The sequence below is a fragment of the Prionailurus viverrinus genome, chromosome X, assembly GCF_022837055.1.
Source record: "Prionailurus viverrinus isolate Anna chromosome X, UM_Priviv_1.0, whole genome shotgun sequence".
Classification (NCBI taxonomy): domain Eukaryota; kingdom Metazoa; phylum Chordata; class Mammalia; order Carnivora; family Felidae; genus Prionailurus; species Prionailurus viverrinus.
In genome coordinates, this window is record NC_062579.1 from 103,302,013 (window position 1) to 103,321,775 (window position 19,763).

At 43.4% G+C, this 19,763-nt stretch overlaps 1 protein-coding gene across 1 annotated transcript in view; it reads right to left on the reverse strand.

Moving 5' to 3' along the window:
- The window catches only part of GPC4 (glypican 4), a 110,526-nt gene that overhangs the window by 17,540 nt on the left and 73,223 nt on the right, over nucleotides 1-19,763 (reverse strand). Inside the window, exons 2-3 of the mRNA XM_047844789.1 lie at nucleotides 19,547-19,705; nucleotides 4,018-4,409 (exon numbers count right to left, since the gene is read on the reverse strand). Of these exons, the coding sequence (XP_047700745.1) occupies nucleotides 4,018-4,409; nucleotides 19,547-19,705 (551 nt within the window). The remainder of the gene's footprint in view (nucleotides 1-4,017; nucleotides 4,410-19,546; nucleotides 19,706-19,763) is intronic.

The following is a 19,763-nucleotide window of genomic DNA, read 5'->3' on the forward strand; positions in this document are numbered from 1 at the left end:
AGTAAGGAATACGGAGATGTGTAACGCCAGAGTACTCGTGAACCATTTGTTACTAATTAAGGGGACTCTTCTGAAGCTGGGACTGTAAATCTCAGTGGAGCGAGCTGCAAGGCAAGTGTCCTTCAACTATGAAGTGACTTTCTCTTGGAGTCAGTTAAGCCTGCTGGTGCTAATGGCCTTTAAAAGGTTTCAGTGATCATCAAATCATTGCTACACGTGTAACTACAACTCTTGTGTTGCAAAAGTTAGCCGGAAAAACAGGGCATCCGCTTACACACAGAAAAAGTGGGAACATGTTTGAGTTAGGTATACAGTAACTAGTCCCCAAGACCACAGTACTTTTCCATATTTGACTTTGAAAGACACCTTTGTAGAGCGGGTGGGTAAGGTGGCGGGCCGGAATTAGGAAATCTATCCTCCACTCTGAGAGGCCTTTCTTTTCCACGCCCAGTAATAATTAATTCTATCGGACACCAAAAGAAGGAATGTCTATTTCTTGGGTTGCTCTAGCAACTGGCAGTGGTGGGAGCCCATATGAAAAACCAGCGCTTGGGTCCCCAAACTGGTCAAGAAGCTTATCTTATTAACCAAATATAGGGTTTTTTTTCCAGCATGTTCAATTTGGAATAAGGTTTTGATAGATCATTTACTGTCTTCCCTATACCACTGTATATTACAATTTTCTATTTCATAGTCATACTCTAGAAATTAGTGTAATAAATATTTTCTCAAATACCTAAGTATTCCTTGCAGGCTTCTAAGCAACAACATTACAGAGATGAGAGATTTTTTTTACACATATTGTGTTTCAACTCCTTTAGAAACTGATTTGATGCCCGAGTGTCTTATTATTGTGTAATTTAAATAACATAACCCAACGTAGCTGAAGGGTTTGCTTTTAAGTTAGTCCTTAGTCTACAAGAAGCTCAGCAGGGAAGCACAACATTATTTAAAAAGTTTACGGGGCTCCCGGGTGGCTTAGTTGGTTAAGCATCCGACTTCGGCTCAGGTCACGATGTCGTGGTTCGTGGGTTCGAGCCCCGCATCGGGCTCTGTGCTGACAGCTCAGAGCCTGGAGCCTGCTTCAGGTTCTGTGTCTCCCTCCTTCTCTGCCCCTCCCCCACTTGTGCTCTGTCGCTCTCTCTCCCTCTCTCTCTCAAAAATAAACAAACATTAAAAAAAAGATCTTAAAAAAAAGTTTCCAACTGCAAATACAAACTTTAAAGCAGACATGAAAGAGTATTTTCAACTAAACAAGTGGCAAGTGATGTTTACTCAAAGTAAATCAAGCCCTACAGCTTGTGTTCACTGTATTCTCACAAAACTACACAAATATCTCTTAGGCAGATACGAGAATACAGTGACCGTAGAATACACATTAACTCTGAAACAAATTTAGGGTTATATTTAGAAAGGAACGTTCTCCAACAATGTAACAGTACTAAGGTACACAGGAAATCTCTTGCTTAAAAAAAATTCATACCAAAAGAAACATCAGAAATGGATCGTGACTCTTACTTTGAGTCACATGCTCCTTACGGCATAGGCTAAGGGGCGTTTGGATCTTACATACAAAAGCTGATCTTGCTGATTTCCCACCATGAATTCTGAGAAGCAGGTCAAGAAGAATGTGACACCGGGAAACCACAACTGCTTCCTTGTCCCTACCCTGGGAAGTGGGCTGGTGTGGACAATGGCAAACCTTCTGGCCCTCAACCTTCTCATCGGTGACGAAGGGTCTCGAAATCACTTCTTGTTTTATCTACAGCCTTCTACCCCAAGTGGGAGGTTCTGCAATCTCAGTTCTCTAGGGGGCCTCCAACTTAGCAAAGTTAGGCTAACCAGACTTGTGCTGGCCTGTCCCTTTACCCAAGAATCGAAAGGGGGATGGTTAATTTAAAAGCAACCACTTTTCAGACGCTTACAAAAAGGGCTTTCTCCTCCTTGTCTTTCTCTTCAGCGCGAGTCTGCACACATGCACACACGTACACAAGCAGGCACACACACTCATTCAAGTCACATAGCAGCGCCTGTCTGCCTATCCAGATTAGGATGAAGCCAAGGACTTGCTGAAGAAGGGCAGATGTGTGAGGTGAGCTACAATGTAAATGACTTTGATCTGGAGTCACTGTGCCTTGTTTCGGGACTCTGACACGAGCACCTGCAGGATTCATAATGGATGCTGGGGTTGGCAGAAGTTCAGCAATCAGATTATTCCTTTAATTATAACCACCATCCCCCCACGTGCACACATCCACCCTCCTATGCCTCAACAAATTGTTGCAATTTGTAAGGAAAATATCAGGAGAAAAAGGAGTGAACAGAAACATGCTGGAAAGAATTGTTTCCTGCAAATGTATGGCCTGGAGATGAGAGAGAACAAACAAAACTGAAATAATGAATGCAACCAATCAACGAATCCTCGTATCACCCAATCCTAGTACCAAATATCCCATAAGCATCTAATCTTTTACGGCACACAATTCATCAGAATCTGCTCTTTGCTGGGTTAACGCAAGTTTCGTCTCTAACTAGGGTAACCACGAATCCCGGTCCGCTAGGGACAATCCTATTGCTTATTTCAAATTAGTGGCACGTGTGGTCTGGGTAGGGCTGTGAATAAGCACCTCTCGGTTCAACGATAAGCATCCTGGTTTGGACGATAAATTGAATGGTCACTTGAACTCTAGATGAACTGGTAGACAATCAGATGGATATTCCAGTTGTGTTGCTGTTCAGTTTTTATTTTGACCTCTCCTTCAGTCCCCCAAACAACCGAATGGCCTAAGTAAAAGCTGCTGACCTTATGGCTGCAATTTTTTTTAGCAAATGGACTACAATTTAGTTTTTTCCTTTGGAGGCCGGAATGTAATGGCACCAAGATCAGTCCTCCAGAAGGTAATGTGCCCCAGGTTATTCTGTTCCTTCACTGGTATTAAGTCATGGAAGGGTAGAAGTGGAAAGGCCTTCAAATTTCGTCTTTTTGTCTGGGGAAGGGGGAGTAAAGGAGCCATAGAACCATTTCCCCCTCAGAATCTGACTCGATACTCGACTTGGCAAAGGGGAAAGCAAAGCTTCTCCGGTGCAGCCAGGAGGTGAAGTCCCCGTGTCTCTCTTCCTCTCCTCAAGGAGGCCCCTGAGACACCTTCTTAAGGGGCTTCAAAGAACTCAGTCCAATTCCTTCAATTTACAAATGAGGAAACTGTAATGTATTCATTCTGTCTATTGGTACTCCTATAAACAAAGCCATAAGTCAAGAGCAGGCGGCCCACACTGATTGTCATAAAAAGCTCTGCCTTCTCAAGAGCATGGAGTACACCTTAAAACATAGAGCAAGGAAACACGCAGTAATGGATGCTAACTACTGTTCCAGACTGCAACCGGCAGGCCCAAACCCAGTCACTCAAAGCAACTAAATATGGAACCTGTCTGCTTCTTCCTCTGGAGGGGAAGTAGAATAGGAGGCAAAAAGAGTATGGCGATATTAAACTCGGTTTGAAAATGAAGGTTCCAAAGTGAACATACAATCTGCTTCTAAGAATAGCTACCAAGGAAACCACTGAAAAGAATGACGATGTTCCTCACAGCATTGGTTTCTAACTATATGACGTACGTGTATCGGGCCAATGTGTGCGAGGGAAAAAGGCAAGAGAGAGAAGAGAGCAGAACAGAAGAAAACCGTTCTCGAGCCCACGTATTTGTCTGCCTCCCAAACTTCCTCTTAAAATGCAACAACACAGGGGTGCCCAGGTGGCTCAGCCGGTTAAGCATCAGACTCTCGATTTCGTGAGATCGAGCCCCACACGGGGCGCTGAGCTGACCGCGTGCAGCCTACTTGGGATTCTTTCTCTCTCTCTCTCTCTCTCTCTCTCTCTCTCTATATATATATATATATATATCTGTGCCCCTCCTCTGCCCACGCTCTCTCAAAACAAATAAACATTAGATAGATCGCTAGATAGATAGATAAAATGAAACAACACACACAAAAAAACACAGGATGCAGCCAGTGCTTACCACGGACACTTTGCTCACTACATCCCTCGCAACTGCCAAGCCCTGAGCAAAAGTACGGGCTGCTACAAACGCACGGGTGACCTGCAGCTTCAGCTTCCGAGGGACATCTCCAAAGGGCTTCAGCTGCTCGGTGTACTTGCTCACACATTCCAGGTACTCGTCCGTAAAGTGGTACTGGGAGTTCACCAGGCGGAACATCCGCTCCAGAAGGCGAGCCCAGAAGTCACTTAGCATCTCTTCCAGGTTGACGCTTCCCGCCACATAGTAGCGCTTCAGCTCTCCGAAGAGATCTTTAAATAGCTCGGAATTCTGCATGTATAAGCGGCCATATGTCTTCACGAACATGTCATTGAGGGATTTCTCTGCATTTTCCAGCAGTTCTTTGAAGAATTCTAAAAACCAAACAAAAAAAAAAAAAAAAAAGAAGAAGAAAAAGAAAGAAAGGGTTTTCAATAACTGAATAACGGAGGGCTCTTCGGGTCCATTTGAAGACTGAAAAAAAAAATCAGAGAATTAAACTGGAAAACATGCTCACATAGGTGGATTTCTTTCGGGGGGATGTGGCATTGCTGGTCGTTTGTCAACGAAAGGAAACCTAAGTCACAAGTCACAAAGTCTCAGGGGGAAAAAAAGAATATTTTAGACCAAGAACTTCTCGGAAGTCAATATAAAACACACACACAGCCAGACATTTCTCTCATTCAGTCACAAGGTGAAGAAAGAACCAGATAAAAATGGGTACATGAAGTCTAAAACATGAGATCTGCCAGAACTTTCTTACCATAAGACTCTAAACCAAAGCCAATGATGCCTCCGAACTGAAACCTAACACCAGTGGACAGGTATTTTCAAAACATGTTGTTTTACTTGGACACATTTTTTTTTTTTTTCTTTTTCTCCTTACATCTACATGACATGTAAGAACGCTACCCAGGAAATGCTAGCGGACAAGAAACATATGAAACACCCTAAAAGCTAGCACTGAGATTTTCCGCAACTAAGTTCACAGGTGTTCCCTGGGACATTAGTACAAATCGGGGTATCCAAGCTGACCTTGGGTTCTTAAAGGATTCATATGGTAACATCATGAGATTCTTGGCGGGAAGTGGGGAGGAGAGAGAGGGAAATGTCTAACAGACTCAACCACAGATCTGGTATATTTATAGGACAACAGGGAAAACTAAAATAAATAAGAATTCCTAGTTATTTTGGATTTACTTTTTTGGCCTGAGTGTTAAAGATAGTAATCTCTTAAGTACACATGGCAAATTAGTTTCTCCTGAAGCTTTTCTTAGGCAGGTCAGAGAAGAGCTAATGGTGCACCTGTATCAATAATTCTTCAAGAATCTATGGTTGGTATAAAAATAAACACTTCATGACATCAAGTTTATAAGCAGGAAATGTAATAAATACCGAAGCAAAATATAAGGACATCAATTAAGAAAGTGCCTCCAGGGGTGCCTGGGTGGCTCAGTTGGTTAAGCATCTGACTCTTGGTTTTGGTTCCTGTCATGCTCTCGCAGTTTGTGAGTTCAGGCCCCACATCGGGCTCTGCTTGCTTGGGATATTCATTCATTCATTCATATTCTGTCTGTCTGTCTGTCTCTCTCTCTCTCCACCCCCGCCCCGTGCTCCTCCCCACCTCCCTCCTTCCTTCCTTCCTTCCTTCTCTCTCTCTCTTTGTCTGTCAAAAATAAATAAATAAATAAACTTAACCAAAAAAAGTGCCTCCGACCAAACATGGAGCAGCAAAGAAAATATGGTGCCTCTTTCAAAGCCAGAAGAACATTAACAATCTTATCAAAATGTAATAGGGTGACAAAGCCATTATCTTCTCATAATGGGAAAGCATAATGGCAGGCAACTCAGAGGCTGAAAGCTGCTTTCAAATAGTTTCTCAAAACCTGTACTGGAAACACAGAAGCCTTTTGGAGGGGATGTGTGCCTTTGCTTACTTCCAAGAGATTCCATACCTATGTCCCTAACTCGTCACCACGCATAGTTGCTTGATGCTTGAGGCTGAAGTCCACAGTCTTCTGCATTCCAGCTTTACAAACTATGTGTGTTTTGTTCGTGGGGGTAGTTTTGCACAGAGAACGGCTCTTTCCTTTTCCTTTGGTTGAGCTTTTCTTTCTACTACCATTTATCTTGTATTTCCTGGGCTTTCTTCAAGGAGAGAAAGGAAAATGGATTCTCTCCGAAGAGGTAAAAAAAAAAAAAAAAAGGAAAAAAAAAAAAAAAAAGGTTGGGAGGCCAAGTCAACTCCTCACCTCCATTACAACTGCACAGTCTGGCATTTTTACCAACGTTCTCTCCCTGGAATTAGACCAGAAAGAACACAAGGAGATAGGGGAACTATATGAAAAGCATTATTCAAATCAGGTACCTGAGAGGCCTCTGATTCTCTCCAAAATCCTAAGTGATTCTCAAGTGTGGCCCCAAGACAGGCAAGCATCACCACATCACCAGGATACTTGTTGGAAATGCCAAGTTCTTGGGCCCCACCCTAAACCCACTGGATCCGAGGCCCTGGGGATGGAGCCCAACCATCTACAACCCTGCTTCCCCTAACATGTGAGAACCACTCACCTCTCAATAGGAATCAACACCAGCTCAGGGCTGTGCTAATATGAAGCATGTGGGTTAAGCATTTTAATTAGAGGAAAATGTCTTCCCAATGAATTGGGTTTTTAAAATTTCTTTTCTTGCATTCTTGGGTATGATTTATGATGTTTTCGGGGGGACAAATGTTCCTGTGTGGAAGTCTCTACTAAGTGTGCGGATGCAGGCAGCACTTTTCTAGAATTCAAAGCTGGGGAGTCTTGCGCTAAGAAGAGACCTTAGTACATGTCCAATGAGTTGCACACATAGCTCCCACATACTGGAAAAACAAAGCCTGGTCATTGAGATCAAAATGCAAGCCTTCTGTCAATCCAGTGCTATTAATATTTCACGATCCAAAAGAGAAGATTCCAAAGGTAACCACAGGCCCTTCCTTAATATTGGATTTTTATTATAGTGCTCATAAAATTGGCACACGTCACTTAGCGTAGAAGTAGGATGTTGAAAATTATTTGACTTGTGCTTTGATGACTCACCTAATAAGTGACTCTGAATACTCGCATTTCTAGTGAATGGCATCCACAGGTTTTAAGGGTAGGGACAGCGTGGCATTTCAAAGGTATTTTAATTGAAAACATCTATAAAATGTCAGAGTTCGTTGTTTAGGCTTCAAAGTGCTCCAGGTCAATGAAATGCTCACACACTAAACATTTTATGGACAAAAATAAAAGTCTTAGAGTTCGTCATTCAGATCAAAAATCTATGGGTTGGTGTAGCTCTGTATAACATAGCTTTGGAGTATAAGAGAAATGATCTAATTAAGAGGAGAACCGATTTCAAACCGGCATGCCCTCTGTCTAACACCATCACGGACCTTACTTTGTTTCCCATGACTCAAATCCGGTCTAGAAAGGGTGTGTGTGTGTGTGTGTGTGTGTGTGTGTGTGTGAGAGAGAGAAGTACATGCGCTGTGTGTTATGTTAATTTAAACTTTAAGAGATTAGCTTGGCGCTACATACATATTAAATTCTAATTCCTTTGATTGTTCAGAAAATTCATTTCCTTTCCTTCACACTTTAAAGACTCTTTAGTGTGGCTATATAAGTTGCAAATATAAAGATCGTTGGAGTGGGCTATATATAGAAATTCTATAAAACTGATATAACAAGTTAAAATCTGATAATTTAATCCCTCCTAATAGCTATGCAATTTGACAACTATTTACTGAGTGGCTATTAGGGGCTCAAATCAAAGCACACTGTTTTACCATGCATTTTAACCTTCTTGCCGAATCAGACTCCGATCAGCATTTCCAGAAAGACAAATTTCCTTCATCCAATTCACCTTCACTATACCGCCAACCCTCCACACGTGGTTTTACGTGCCCCAGAGATTTTTAAAGCATCTATAAAATCCTTAATCCTTCGTTTCATATACCAAGTTTTAAAATATTCGTCTCTTTCACCTATGGAAGTTAACAGAACGAAAGTGAAGGGATCCCAAGAACCCAAACTAATTTCTCTTTGGACTTCTTATGGTCCTGTTCGGTTGGACTATGTGGCCTATGCCATTTGCCTCGGACACCTTGCAAGGATGGCAGGCATAGTTTAAATTCTAAAATCCATACTAAGGGGCACCTGGGTGGCTCAGGCAGTTAAGTACCCAACTTTGGCTCAGGTCACGATCTCACGGTTCATGAGTTCAAGCCCCACATCAGGCTCTCTGCTCTCAGAGCCTGCTTCGGATCCTCTGCTCTCTCTCTCTGCCCCTCCCCCTAAAAACAAACAAAAAAACATTAAAAAATAAATAAAACAAGATCCATACCAATTACTAGGCACCTGGGTGGGTCAGTCGGTTAGCATCTGACTCTTGATTTCAGGTCAGGTCACGATCTCACCGTTCGTGAGTTTGAGCCCCAGGTTGGGCTCTGTACTGACAGTGTGGAGCCTGATTGGGATTTTCTCCCTCCCTCCCTCCCTCCCTCCCTCCCTCCCTCCCTCCCTCCCTCTCCCCCTTTCTGCCCCTCCCCCCCCCCAATAAATAAGCATTAAAATCCATACCAATCAGGTACAATATCAAAGCATAATAATTTGCTCTAAGGAGAAAAAAAGAGAAAACGGGAGAAAAAGCTTTTACATCTCCTTTTACTCCTATCAAACTAGCAGCTTTTGTAGATTGTTATAGAATTCTTTCACATCCCCTCTCCCCCTTTCCTTCCCAGGACACTTCCTTCTACAATGAGGACTAGAAAGTGGATTAGACATTCAGGTCCCGGTCCATTAGCCATCAACAGCAACCTCATAAATGGTTGTAACGTTCATCTCCACTTTTCCCCCATTATTCAGAAATCAGGATCAGGGTCAGAGCTTAACTGCTAACGAAGAACCGCGTAGGCGTGAAGACACCTCGCAGTCATTCCTTCTTAATCATTGTGTCTGAAGCCAAGTGTAAGACACTTCGTGGCTCAGAGAGAACCAGCTAGAGCGGTGTAAACCAGAATTCCACAACGACCAGAAGCTTACTTGACTGGCATTAGGTCTCCCCTGTGGCAACTGCTTGTATTCATGAAAAATGCCGGGCAGGGAGTGTGTTTCAACTGATGCTACCAGTGGCTGAGAGACAGTCAGAGAAGAAGACTGTGTATAAGCGTTGAAAATATGGTATCTGTGACCAGGGTTTATTTCTCCTTCAGCTTCCAGTTTGGAGGCTTAAGTGTTTACGTTCTAAGGACCAAGCTACTCCCAGGTCTCATGAAGGTGCACCTGACGTGGGGGTGGAAATAAACACTGCAACATGCTATACACATCCAACCCGGCGTGACACAGGGGGGAAAGCATGGGACCTCTCATTGATGAGCTGTGTGACCTGGAATGGACAGAGGAGCTAACCTCTCTGATCTCCTGTTGCCTTGTCCATAACATGATGCGGTCACTACTCATCTCACATGGATGATGGCCAGCACGTAGGAGATGCTCAAGAAATGGACACTTTCTGTCAACTGTGCAGGGCTATTTTGTCACCTTTAGCGTGTCTTCCTGTCTACAATCACTTAAATCTTTCTTTTCAAGCTGGTTTTCATCTTTCCTGGCAGAGTCAAATAGTATCCAGCTCCGGGTACGTAAACGAAGCCAAAGCGGCTGGAGATGGATTAGGAAGACCCAAGGCCTTACACAACTGGGAGCAATTTAGTCAAGGGAAATGCTTAACGGCTCTGGCTTCCAATGCTGTGAAACATCTCAGACATCTACGACGGTGGCAGCTGCCACTGAAACAGCAAAGAGAGAAACCTCAACCCATCGAACAGGTTTTGTATTATATTAGGAGGGAGTATCACACACACCGCACGTAGATAAACACAGATCAGGGCATTAGAGTAAGCCAAGAACTGGGGAAAGGAAAATTAAGAAATAAGCAGCAGGTCGGCCCCCAAGCCTCCCCACGTATGTCATTTGCACACCGCCTTCTTTTCCTGGAGTCTGCTCGGTACGTTGAGCTGGGGGACTCTAAGTATTTTCCAGCTCTAAAATGCGATTATCCTCAATGTCAGGAGTATCACTTTAACATGGGAAAAACTAGAATGAGAAGGCAGCTTTTCCACATACGAAGTTTCCTCCATAAATATCTTGTCTTTTAAAAGAACGAAAAAGAACATCATGTACAGCCACTTGTCTTGCATCAAATAAACATTCAGAATTCTCGAAACAGGTCAAAAGGCCCCCGGTTCTGCTGTTAAATGCCATTAGTTACTCCATTATAAACAATCGACTGGCCATTGATTAATGAGCTAGAAAACATTCTAGAACTAACCCATGACCTACAGAGACTGGAAGCCCTTTCTATTCAATCCGTTTGGCGTGGTGCTATAAATTACCACCTTGTATTTATATTATTATGAAGCTGCTTTTTACACAGATGGATTAATTTCCTCTTTACTGTAAAGACTGTATTTCACAGCCCTGGTATGGTGTGCAAACAGTAAGTTACCACCTCGACGAAATTCCTGAGAAAAGAAGCCTGTGAGTGCTACAAATCATACCTTTCGCACTGTTAAGAAAACTCCGAGAGTTCTATTCACCCCCTCACCCAAGATCACACGTTAATAAAGAATGGTTGACATAAGCATCTATAAACGTCAGAGCAAACGGAAATTAAAAAAGCATCTTACGGACTGAAACCAAACTGAAACTTTGGTCTTTGACCATCTCCTCCTGTCTTGTTTTTTCAGTAGTCTCTGTATTTGAAGTTTTCAGCCGGGACTTTCCTCTATCCTGGCATAATCTTGCACTCCAAAAGTGCCTGGGAGGGCATGGTGTACGAAAAGGACATATACATGGGGCACCTGGGTGGCTCACATCCAACTCTTGATTTGGGCTCAGGTCATGATCTCATGGTTTGTGAGTTCAAGCCCTGCATCAGGCTCTGCACTGACAGTGCAAGGGCCCGCTTGGGATTCCCTCTCCCTCTCCCTCTCTCTCTCTCTCTCTCTCTCTCCCCCCTCTGTCTCTGCTCCTCCCTTGCGTGTCCTATCTCAAAATAAACTTTAACCAAAGCTTTTTTAAATAAAAGGACATGAACTTGACTAACACTCATCAACCGGTGGCATCTCGATAGACCTCTCCTAGGTTGATGACAAGACCATTGCCAAGTGCAGGCCTTACTAGGGGCTGCGAACATATGAAAAGGTGCTAGGGATCCTGCCAAAGTAGGTTGATCTTCTTAATTAATGCATTTCGAACGCTAAAGCTCCTTATGTTGATCTCTCATGGCCCCTGTCTCATGCTACTGTAGCCAGAGACATGGGACAAATACTGTAAGGCCCCTTGTACTGGACCTCGTCCCATCCATACTAAGGGTCTACCCAACACCAGCCAGTTTCCTTTAACACCCATGTTTCCGCTCATTAAAGTGCCCAGAGAAGGCAGAGGGGATGCTGAAGCTACCCCAGGAGGGTAACTTCCATATAGTAACCTCTATGTGGATCTACTGTATGGCCTCATATACAAACCTCATCATACAGTCTAGGTGCTCATGACCTAATATCAAGAGAAAAGTCAGGACAGAACGCAGCATAATCAGTTATGATGCTAATTTGCATCTACCTGCACAAAACACGATGAGGTAGGGCCAACGTTGACATAGACACAATGAGTGTTAGGGACCTGGGGTAATTTTTTTCAATAGACACTGCTCAATTTTGAGCACCCAAATCATTCAGTGACATTTTATAGCCAGAAAAATACTATACCTTCATGTATCCAAACATTACTTTATTTCCCTTTATTCTATTCATTTAACTTAATTGCTGGAAGTTTCCATGCATTTTTCTGCGGTCTACAAATGGCCTACAGTGAGCACTGATACTTCAGGAGAAAAAAAAAAAACATTTTCTTCAAACACCACCAAAGCACTTCTTGTATTTTTCATAAAAATGATTTTTTTTTCCTATCAAGTATCCCTTTCAAATTATTGCAATTTGAAAGGTACGGAGAGGTATGAAAAAAATATAAATAAATTGCCCACAATCCCACCACTAAAAGAGAGCAACAATGGTTTATCGAATTACCTTTTTCCCCATGAAGATATGCATCACCTGCTTGAGATCATACCGTATTTGTACCCTGTTCTCAGGTAACACCGTATGGTTAACGTTTCCTATGTGATTAAAGATTCTTCAGAAACATCACCTGTGGGGCACCTGGGTGGCTCAGTCGGTTAAGCGTCCACCTTTGGCTCCGGTAATGATCGTGCAGTTCATGAGTTCAAGCCCCACATCCGGCTCTGTGCTCACGGCTCAGAGCCTGGAGCCTGCTTTGCATTCGGTTGTCGCTGTCTCTCTCTGCCCCTCCCCCACTCACGCTCGCACGTGCTCTCTTTCTCTCAAAAATAAATATTAAAAAAAATTTTTTTAAAAAGAAACATCGCTTTGTAACAACTGCGTATACATGACACCGTACGGACAGGTCACAATCGTTATGGGACCCTTAGACCGATTTCCTGTTTTTCATTATTATAGGTAATGCTGTGATGAACGCCCTTGTACATCAATCTGCACGAAGACCTTTCTGTCCCTGAGATAGATACCTACACGTGGAATTAGTAAATCAAAGGCTGGGAATGCATTCGAAACTTCTGACAGACTGACCTCCAGAAAAGGTGTGCCCACGTGGCACTCCACCTGAGTCACATGTCTGAGTCATATTTATTCCGAGAGTTTCCATGGCTTTGCTAGTTCTTTCAAGCGAAGGGGGGGGGGGGGGGGGGAACGGAGACGGGAAGGGACAATAAACAAGAAAGGCCTGACCGGCTTGAGAATTCTCCCAGTCAATCAGTCGGGAGTCAGTGCTAGATCAAATACGCCCCTTTCTTTGCCTGGACAGACAGCCTCCCGCAAGAGGGTGGGCAGAGAGGAACAACAGCGTTCTAAACTCCCAGGCTCAGAGTGCAATGAACCAACAAAGTAGATAAAAGCAGTTCAGCTGAAGCTCTTCCATTTATTTACTTGCCTCCAAACAGATCAGCTGCTTCTTGCTGCTGCCCTGACTTCTAAAGAAGTCAAAGCTAACAGCAGAGGCCCGCGGCGAAAGCGCCCGGGGCGGAGGGATCCTTGGAAGCTGCACAAGTATTTGCAACCCGCCCAGAGCGCCAATGCTACGGCCACGATTGGTCACACTTCAGATAACGACTCAAAAGGCAGAAAACCTTTGTCAATACAGAAATGTGTGTGTTTTGTCTGAGCTCTTGATTTGATTACAGTAAAGCTGGCAGTGGCTCTTTTTCATCAAGTTTCACAGAGAGATTATAAAAGAGTTAGCAAAAATGCCGGGCATTTTAGTCTCCTCCGCATGGAAGGAAAAGAAAATAGAATCGGAAAGGAAAGGGGAGTGGGGCTTCCCAATGAAATCAAAGACCATTACTATTATGATCTGGAAAAGAGCGCTACATTTGCAGGATGGCCAGAAGGCCTCGGGTCTCTGTAGTTTTGTGGCTGTGAAATGTTGTCCACTGCACTGTGGCAGAAGTTTGAAAAGGCAACACATTTCTTAAAAAGGCCTTAACGGATGAAATCTGAGGTGAGGATGAAAAAGCGACCCTAGGTTGTATGTACGTTAGACATTTCTTTGACACATTTATTTTGAGGATATTTAAGACTTTAAACAAATGGTACTATTTATTTGAGGAGAGAGAGACAGAGAACGTGGGGGAGGGGCCAAGAGAGAGGGAGACACAGCATCCGAACCAGGCTCCAGGCTCTGAGCTGTCAGCACAGAACCCGATGCGGGGCTTGAACCCACGGACAGCGAGACCATGACCTGAGCTGAAGTCGGAGGCTCAACCAACTGAGCCACCCAGGTGCCCAAGACTTTTTTTTTTTTTTTTTTTTTTTTAACGTAAAAACCTCCCAGGGGGTCTTTGGTTAAAGTCAATATGGATGTGCAAAGGAAAATAATAAAACCATGAAGCTGAAAAAATAAAGTCAGAGGTCAGGGCAATTCCGGAAATTTCAGTTTGGCTAATGGCCATGAAGCTGGGTTGGACGTATCTGCCTTTTAAGGTGAGCGGCCAGCTTCCTCCCACCGAGGTCACCGCTTTCGTGGGCATGTGAATTCTAATGCCATCAACTCCCTGCACCTCCACGCTGGTTATCCGACTGGCCTAATGAAGTGGATGGCCAGTATGAAGTCTGGGAAATTTCCAGTCAGTGATTAAAACACAGATTTGGCTAAATCTGCAGAGTGCGACATGTCCTGCCTTTGTGAAATGATAGAAAACAAGGGGGCGTGAGGGCTTAAGGAAAGGGTGGCCACTTTGATTTGCACTTGGCCCATGCAGATAGATGGGACAGACAATTATTTCTTTTATGTGCGTTTTAAGCTAATTCAGAAAATTTCTACTATTATTCGAGTTAACAAGCTTCAGGCTCAAGGGAGGGTTTTCAAAGACCTGCGGAGAGTAGTGGAGTTAAGAAATCATAGCGGGAAAATAGAGGGTACCAGACAGGCGGCTAATTAACATCTTGTAAGACCTTTCACTAAAGCAGCTGGTCTAGTCACATGTTTAGAAGATTCACAGAATTTGTAGAATTGAAAGGGTCTTTAGAGAGCATCCAGCTCAACCCCCTCATTTTATGGATGGGAAAACTGAGACCCAGCAAATGTCAGAACCAGGCTGACAATTCAGTGTGCTGTCTCCCAAAGTTACTCCATTTGCTCCCTAAAATGATGAATCAACAGAGTTTTCGCGATGGGCTAGCATCAGACAACCTATCTCCTTAAGATTTCTTCAACATGCAAACCAAACCGTTTGATTCGGGAAGTCAGGCAAAAATATACTCGCATACTTGTTAACATCAGTTTTACTACGTGATTCAGAGATATGCTGAACACGGCAGCTCTAATCTTCTTAATCTATTTGGGTTGTTTGAACCATGCTTCTTTTAAAAACAACTAGTCTCTCACAAAACACGACATTTTGGGGTGGGCCTTTATGTTGTGGTCCCAAAACACGGATTACGCCCCACTTCTATTATTTCTATTCCTCTGCCTGGCAATTCTTTCAAAGCCCCCTGAACTGCGCATGTGATTAGCATATTCATGAGACAACCGATTCAGCTATGTTAATTAGCAGTTCTCCTTAAAAAAAAAAAAAAAATCCCAGAACTCGCCAAGAGGGGGAGCAGCCAGCTCTGTCACTATCGCTTCCCGGCTCTAGGTGTCTAGCCTAGGATGGATTTCTGGCACCGAACATCGTAAGTTAAAGAGTGGACAGAGAAGATTACAGTGTGGAAAAATAAAGAGGTGAGACCTTAGACTCAGATGTGCAGGTTTAAAATGTGAGAAACCCGAGAATTCTGTGGGGGAGATGCGCTGCCTGAACGTGTACCTCCGTACTTCACTCGAGCCTGAGAACACACACCTGCACACAGTTGACAACTTAAAACAGTATTTACAGGGGCGCCTGGGTGGCTCCGTCTGTTAAGCGACCGACTCTTGATTTTGGCTCAGGTCATGTCACGGTCCTTGGGATCGAGCCCCATGTTGGGCTGTGCACTGACAGCGTGGTGCCTGCTTCAGATTTTCTCTCTCTCTCTCTCTCTCTCTCTCTCTCTCTCTCTCTCTCTCACACACACACACACACACACACACACACACACACACACACACTAAATTCTCTAAACTCTAAAAAATGAATTTACAGACTGTATAATCTCTTCAGATGGGCAAACAACAGAAAACTAAACGTGTAGAACAAAAAAAAAAAGCCTTTAGGGATGAGGGAACTGGCTTCGAAACACATTTGGCACCTGAACTCCAGAGCTTCTCAAGGTGGAATGATGGAAACTTGGGGTAATGGGATGGTCTCTGGTTAACGAAGGCTAATCCCCTAAAAAGCCTACAAATCTTGTTTTTGTTGAAAAGTTTATAACAAGCAATTGTTCCTGTCTTAGAAAGAAGTGGGTATCTCATAAACAAGACTAAAGGTTTTAAGTTGCCTGTGCTCGGGGTCACCACTTTAATTTTTTTTATGTTTGTTTATTTTTCAGAGACAGAGAGAGAGAGAGAGAGAGAGAGAGAGAGAGAGCGGGGCAGGGACAGAGAGAGAGAGAGAGAGAGGGAGGCACAGAATCTGAAGCAGGCTCCAGGCTCTGAGCGGTCGGCACAGGGCCCGATGCGGGGCTCGAACTCCTGAACCACGAGACCATGGCCTGAGCCGAAGTCGGACACTTAACCGACTGAGCCACCCAGGCGCCCCTAAATTTATACCATAAGCTTGGAAATAGCAAAAGATGCTCCTTTGAAGTTGCTTGACCTTGTACGTTCCCATGTGTCCCTTTCCTATTTCCTCAGGACTCACCCTCAGCCTTCTTTATACCACCCTGCAGCCCCATCATGGTTCTCCAGCTGCCATCCTGCTGCTCGGTCCAACCTTCTCTCTTCCATTCACCCCAAGAACCTCGGGCTTGTCCTTTACAACGGCTTGGACAATTCTTTGAGCAAAGCACCCTGCCCTTGGATTTCTGAGCATCAAGACAACCTCTATACGATTTTACTCACCATCATCTTTAGGCCTGAGGAGTGTTAGCAGTTCCTAACGGCCATCCTTAAAAATCAGTCAACAAACACAGCACACCCACGTGAGGCTTATGGTTTGTTGGATAGCAGTCACGTTCTACCATACAAAAGCATTTCATTATCTCAGAAAACCCAAACCGGAGGAAATAGGCAACATATCCCAGACCTGTTCTGATCACCAGACCAAACACATTTCAACTACTATTCCCTCAAAAGAAATTTAATCTGTTCTCACTACCTTTATTGTCTATGCCATAGTTGAAGTTAGAAGAAACGAACTAGAGTTTCATAATCATTTTCATGACCAGTTTTGAAACTGATACAGTATTATTAAAACATTTATTGAATGTGAAACCTGGTAGGGAAGGGCAAGAGAAACTTTTCTCTGTAATTTTTTTTAATGTTTTTATTTATTTTTGAGACAGAGAGAGACAGAGCATGAGCAGCAGAGGGGCAGAGAGAGAGGGAGACACAGACTCTGAAGCAGGCTCCAGTCTCTGAGCTGTCGGCACAGAGCCCGACACGGGGCTCTCGAACTCACAGACTGTGAGATCATGACCTGAGCCGAAGTCGGATGCTTAACCGACTGAGCCACCCAGGCGCCCCTGTTTTCTCTATAATTTTTGAAAAAACTTCTGTTAACACTTACTGGTTGTGTTTCTCTGTGTGGCTTCTTAAAAACTACACGTTGGAATCATATGAGTAATGCCGCAAAACCATGGGGAACGAGAAGGGGAAAGAATAGCTAAACCAGCAGGCCTGGAGGCGAGAGAGGTCACTAACGTCTGTGGCCTCATACCAGGAAGAGACAGGTCTAACAGGAAATGGGGCAACTTGGGGGTGGCGGAACTTGAAAACTGCTTTATCTCCAACTCCATCATGCTGCCAACAGGTTAGTTGTTTGTAAAGAGCACGACTTTTTCCTTCTAAATGACATGATAAAACCCCAAGGGGTCATTTTTTTTGTTATCAGCAGCTCAAGTTTTCAAAGATGGCTATCTGATTATCTTTCTAGGTATTGTCCTCAACGTTAAAGAAAATGCTTGGGTTAGTGTTGAATGAGAAATGCCATAGTCAAGCAAATACCAGTCTTTCTAATAATTATAATAATAATTTATATAAAAATAAATATAATTATAATTAATATAAGCAATTTGTATAGTAATAATAATAATAATAAGACCACCAATATAGACAGAGGTGGTCTAATGATGTCTTTTGATATCAACACCCATCTCTGCGTGGTATTAGCATGTTGTTAAGTACTCTCTATAGTTACAACATGTGCGGTGAGTGGGGTATTGACTAATAAACAGGAAAGAGATATAAAAACATTTGTATCCAGGGGCACCTGGGTGGCTCAGTCAGTTAAGCGTCCGACTTTGGCTCCGGTCATGATCTCACGGTTTGTGAGTTCGAGACCCGTGTCGGGCTCTGTGCTGACAGCTCGGAGCCTGGAGCCTGCTTTGGATCCTGTGTCTCCTTCTCTCTCTGCCCCTCCCTAACTTGTGCTCTGTCTCTCAAAAAATAAACAAATGTAAAAAAAAAATTAAAAAAAAAAAACATTTCTATCCATCCAGGAAAAGGGAGGACATAAAATTAAGACTGAACCCAATTTTGCACAGCAAATGTTGATAAAATGGGCACGAAAAATGGTATGCTATGTAGGGAAAACTTCAGTTCAACTACATTACAAATTAAATATGCTCTCATGGTCTAGCCTGAGAACCCAACACTTATTAAATCGGTTATAAGTTTCAAATAACAAATCTCGAAGCCAACATTTGAAATACAACCTGTTCTTTAGCTGGGGACTGCCTTATCAGCTATATAAATCTAATTTCATCCAACTTCTCACCATGGTAACAAGCCCTTTGCAGAAATACTCAAAGACATTTCACATCTCGAAAATTTGCCTTGTACTTCTTCACCACACATAATGTCAAGAAAAGCATGCTTCAAAGGTACTATGTAATTAGAATGGCCTTTAAAACAGGCACAAAGAAAACCATTCCTATGAAACTTAAACCTACTTCATAATAATCTTCAGACTGAGTACAGAGCACCAGAGAAAAGAATCCTGAGGGGTTTGGGATCCCACACTCCCTGGGTTTTAAAGTCTGTTACCGGTAGCGTTGCCTCCGATATGATTGAAGCGTCTCTCATTTGGACCCTATTGGCTAGTTGTTCACTATTAAAAGAAAGTGCGCCTACGAGCTTATGTTTGGCACAGGGGACCGAAATGGGTTTGGTCATGGCTTTACGTGGACAGACCACACCAAAGTGCCAGCTGAGAGACGAGGCCCAGCTTAACAGCAATTATAAATATAGTAGCTACTTCTGGGTCATCGCTGCATGGAAACCCAAGAGCTAAGTTTTAATCCTATCTGTGTACCACAGGGCTTCTAGGAACTCTAGTGGTCTCTGAGGAATCCAGTTTGAAATCTAATTGGAAATCCAGCATCTGCAGAATCTCTCTGGTTATGGTAAGTTTTCAGACGCCTGCTTTTTATTAGGGAGGTTTTTTTGTTTTGTTTTGTTTTTTTTTTAAGTAACTTGCGTCAACAACACTATTTTGCGTTCACCCAAGAAAATAAATGAAAGCCTTTCAATTAAACTACGCTAATCTCTTTTTTTGTCTCCTTGTGACCATATTTCCATAATGCCTCCCATACAGATTCTAGAGCATCCAGAAGGGCGCTAGCAATGACACTGGAGGACTAACTCGCCCCTAGGATCCAACAAGGAGAGTGTCTTCGGAGAAGGCAGGGGAGCTCTGAAAAAGCAATTGGACAAACTGAACCGTCACCTCTAAAATGTGACTCGAACAAAAGGTAAAGACCAATCCAAGAGCAAAGCACGTCAATGCTTACTTGGACCAGACTTCCAAAACCTACCATCAAACTTCTTGTAACGGGAAGCAAAGATGGCTTGCAAACGATTGCACTGTTCGCTGACCACACTTTTGAAATCATCTTTACTTTGCAGGCTGTATTTCTCCTCCATCTCCTGAGAGCAGCAGGTATAACCCTGAGGACAGATCTTCAAATGATCACCTGGAAGATAAAACGTAAGACAATCAAGCTCCATTATCATTCATCAAGGCCAAGAGGG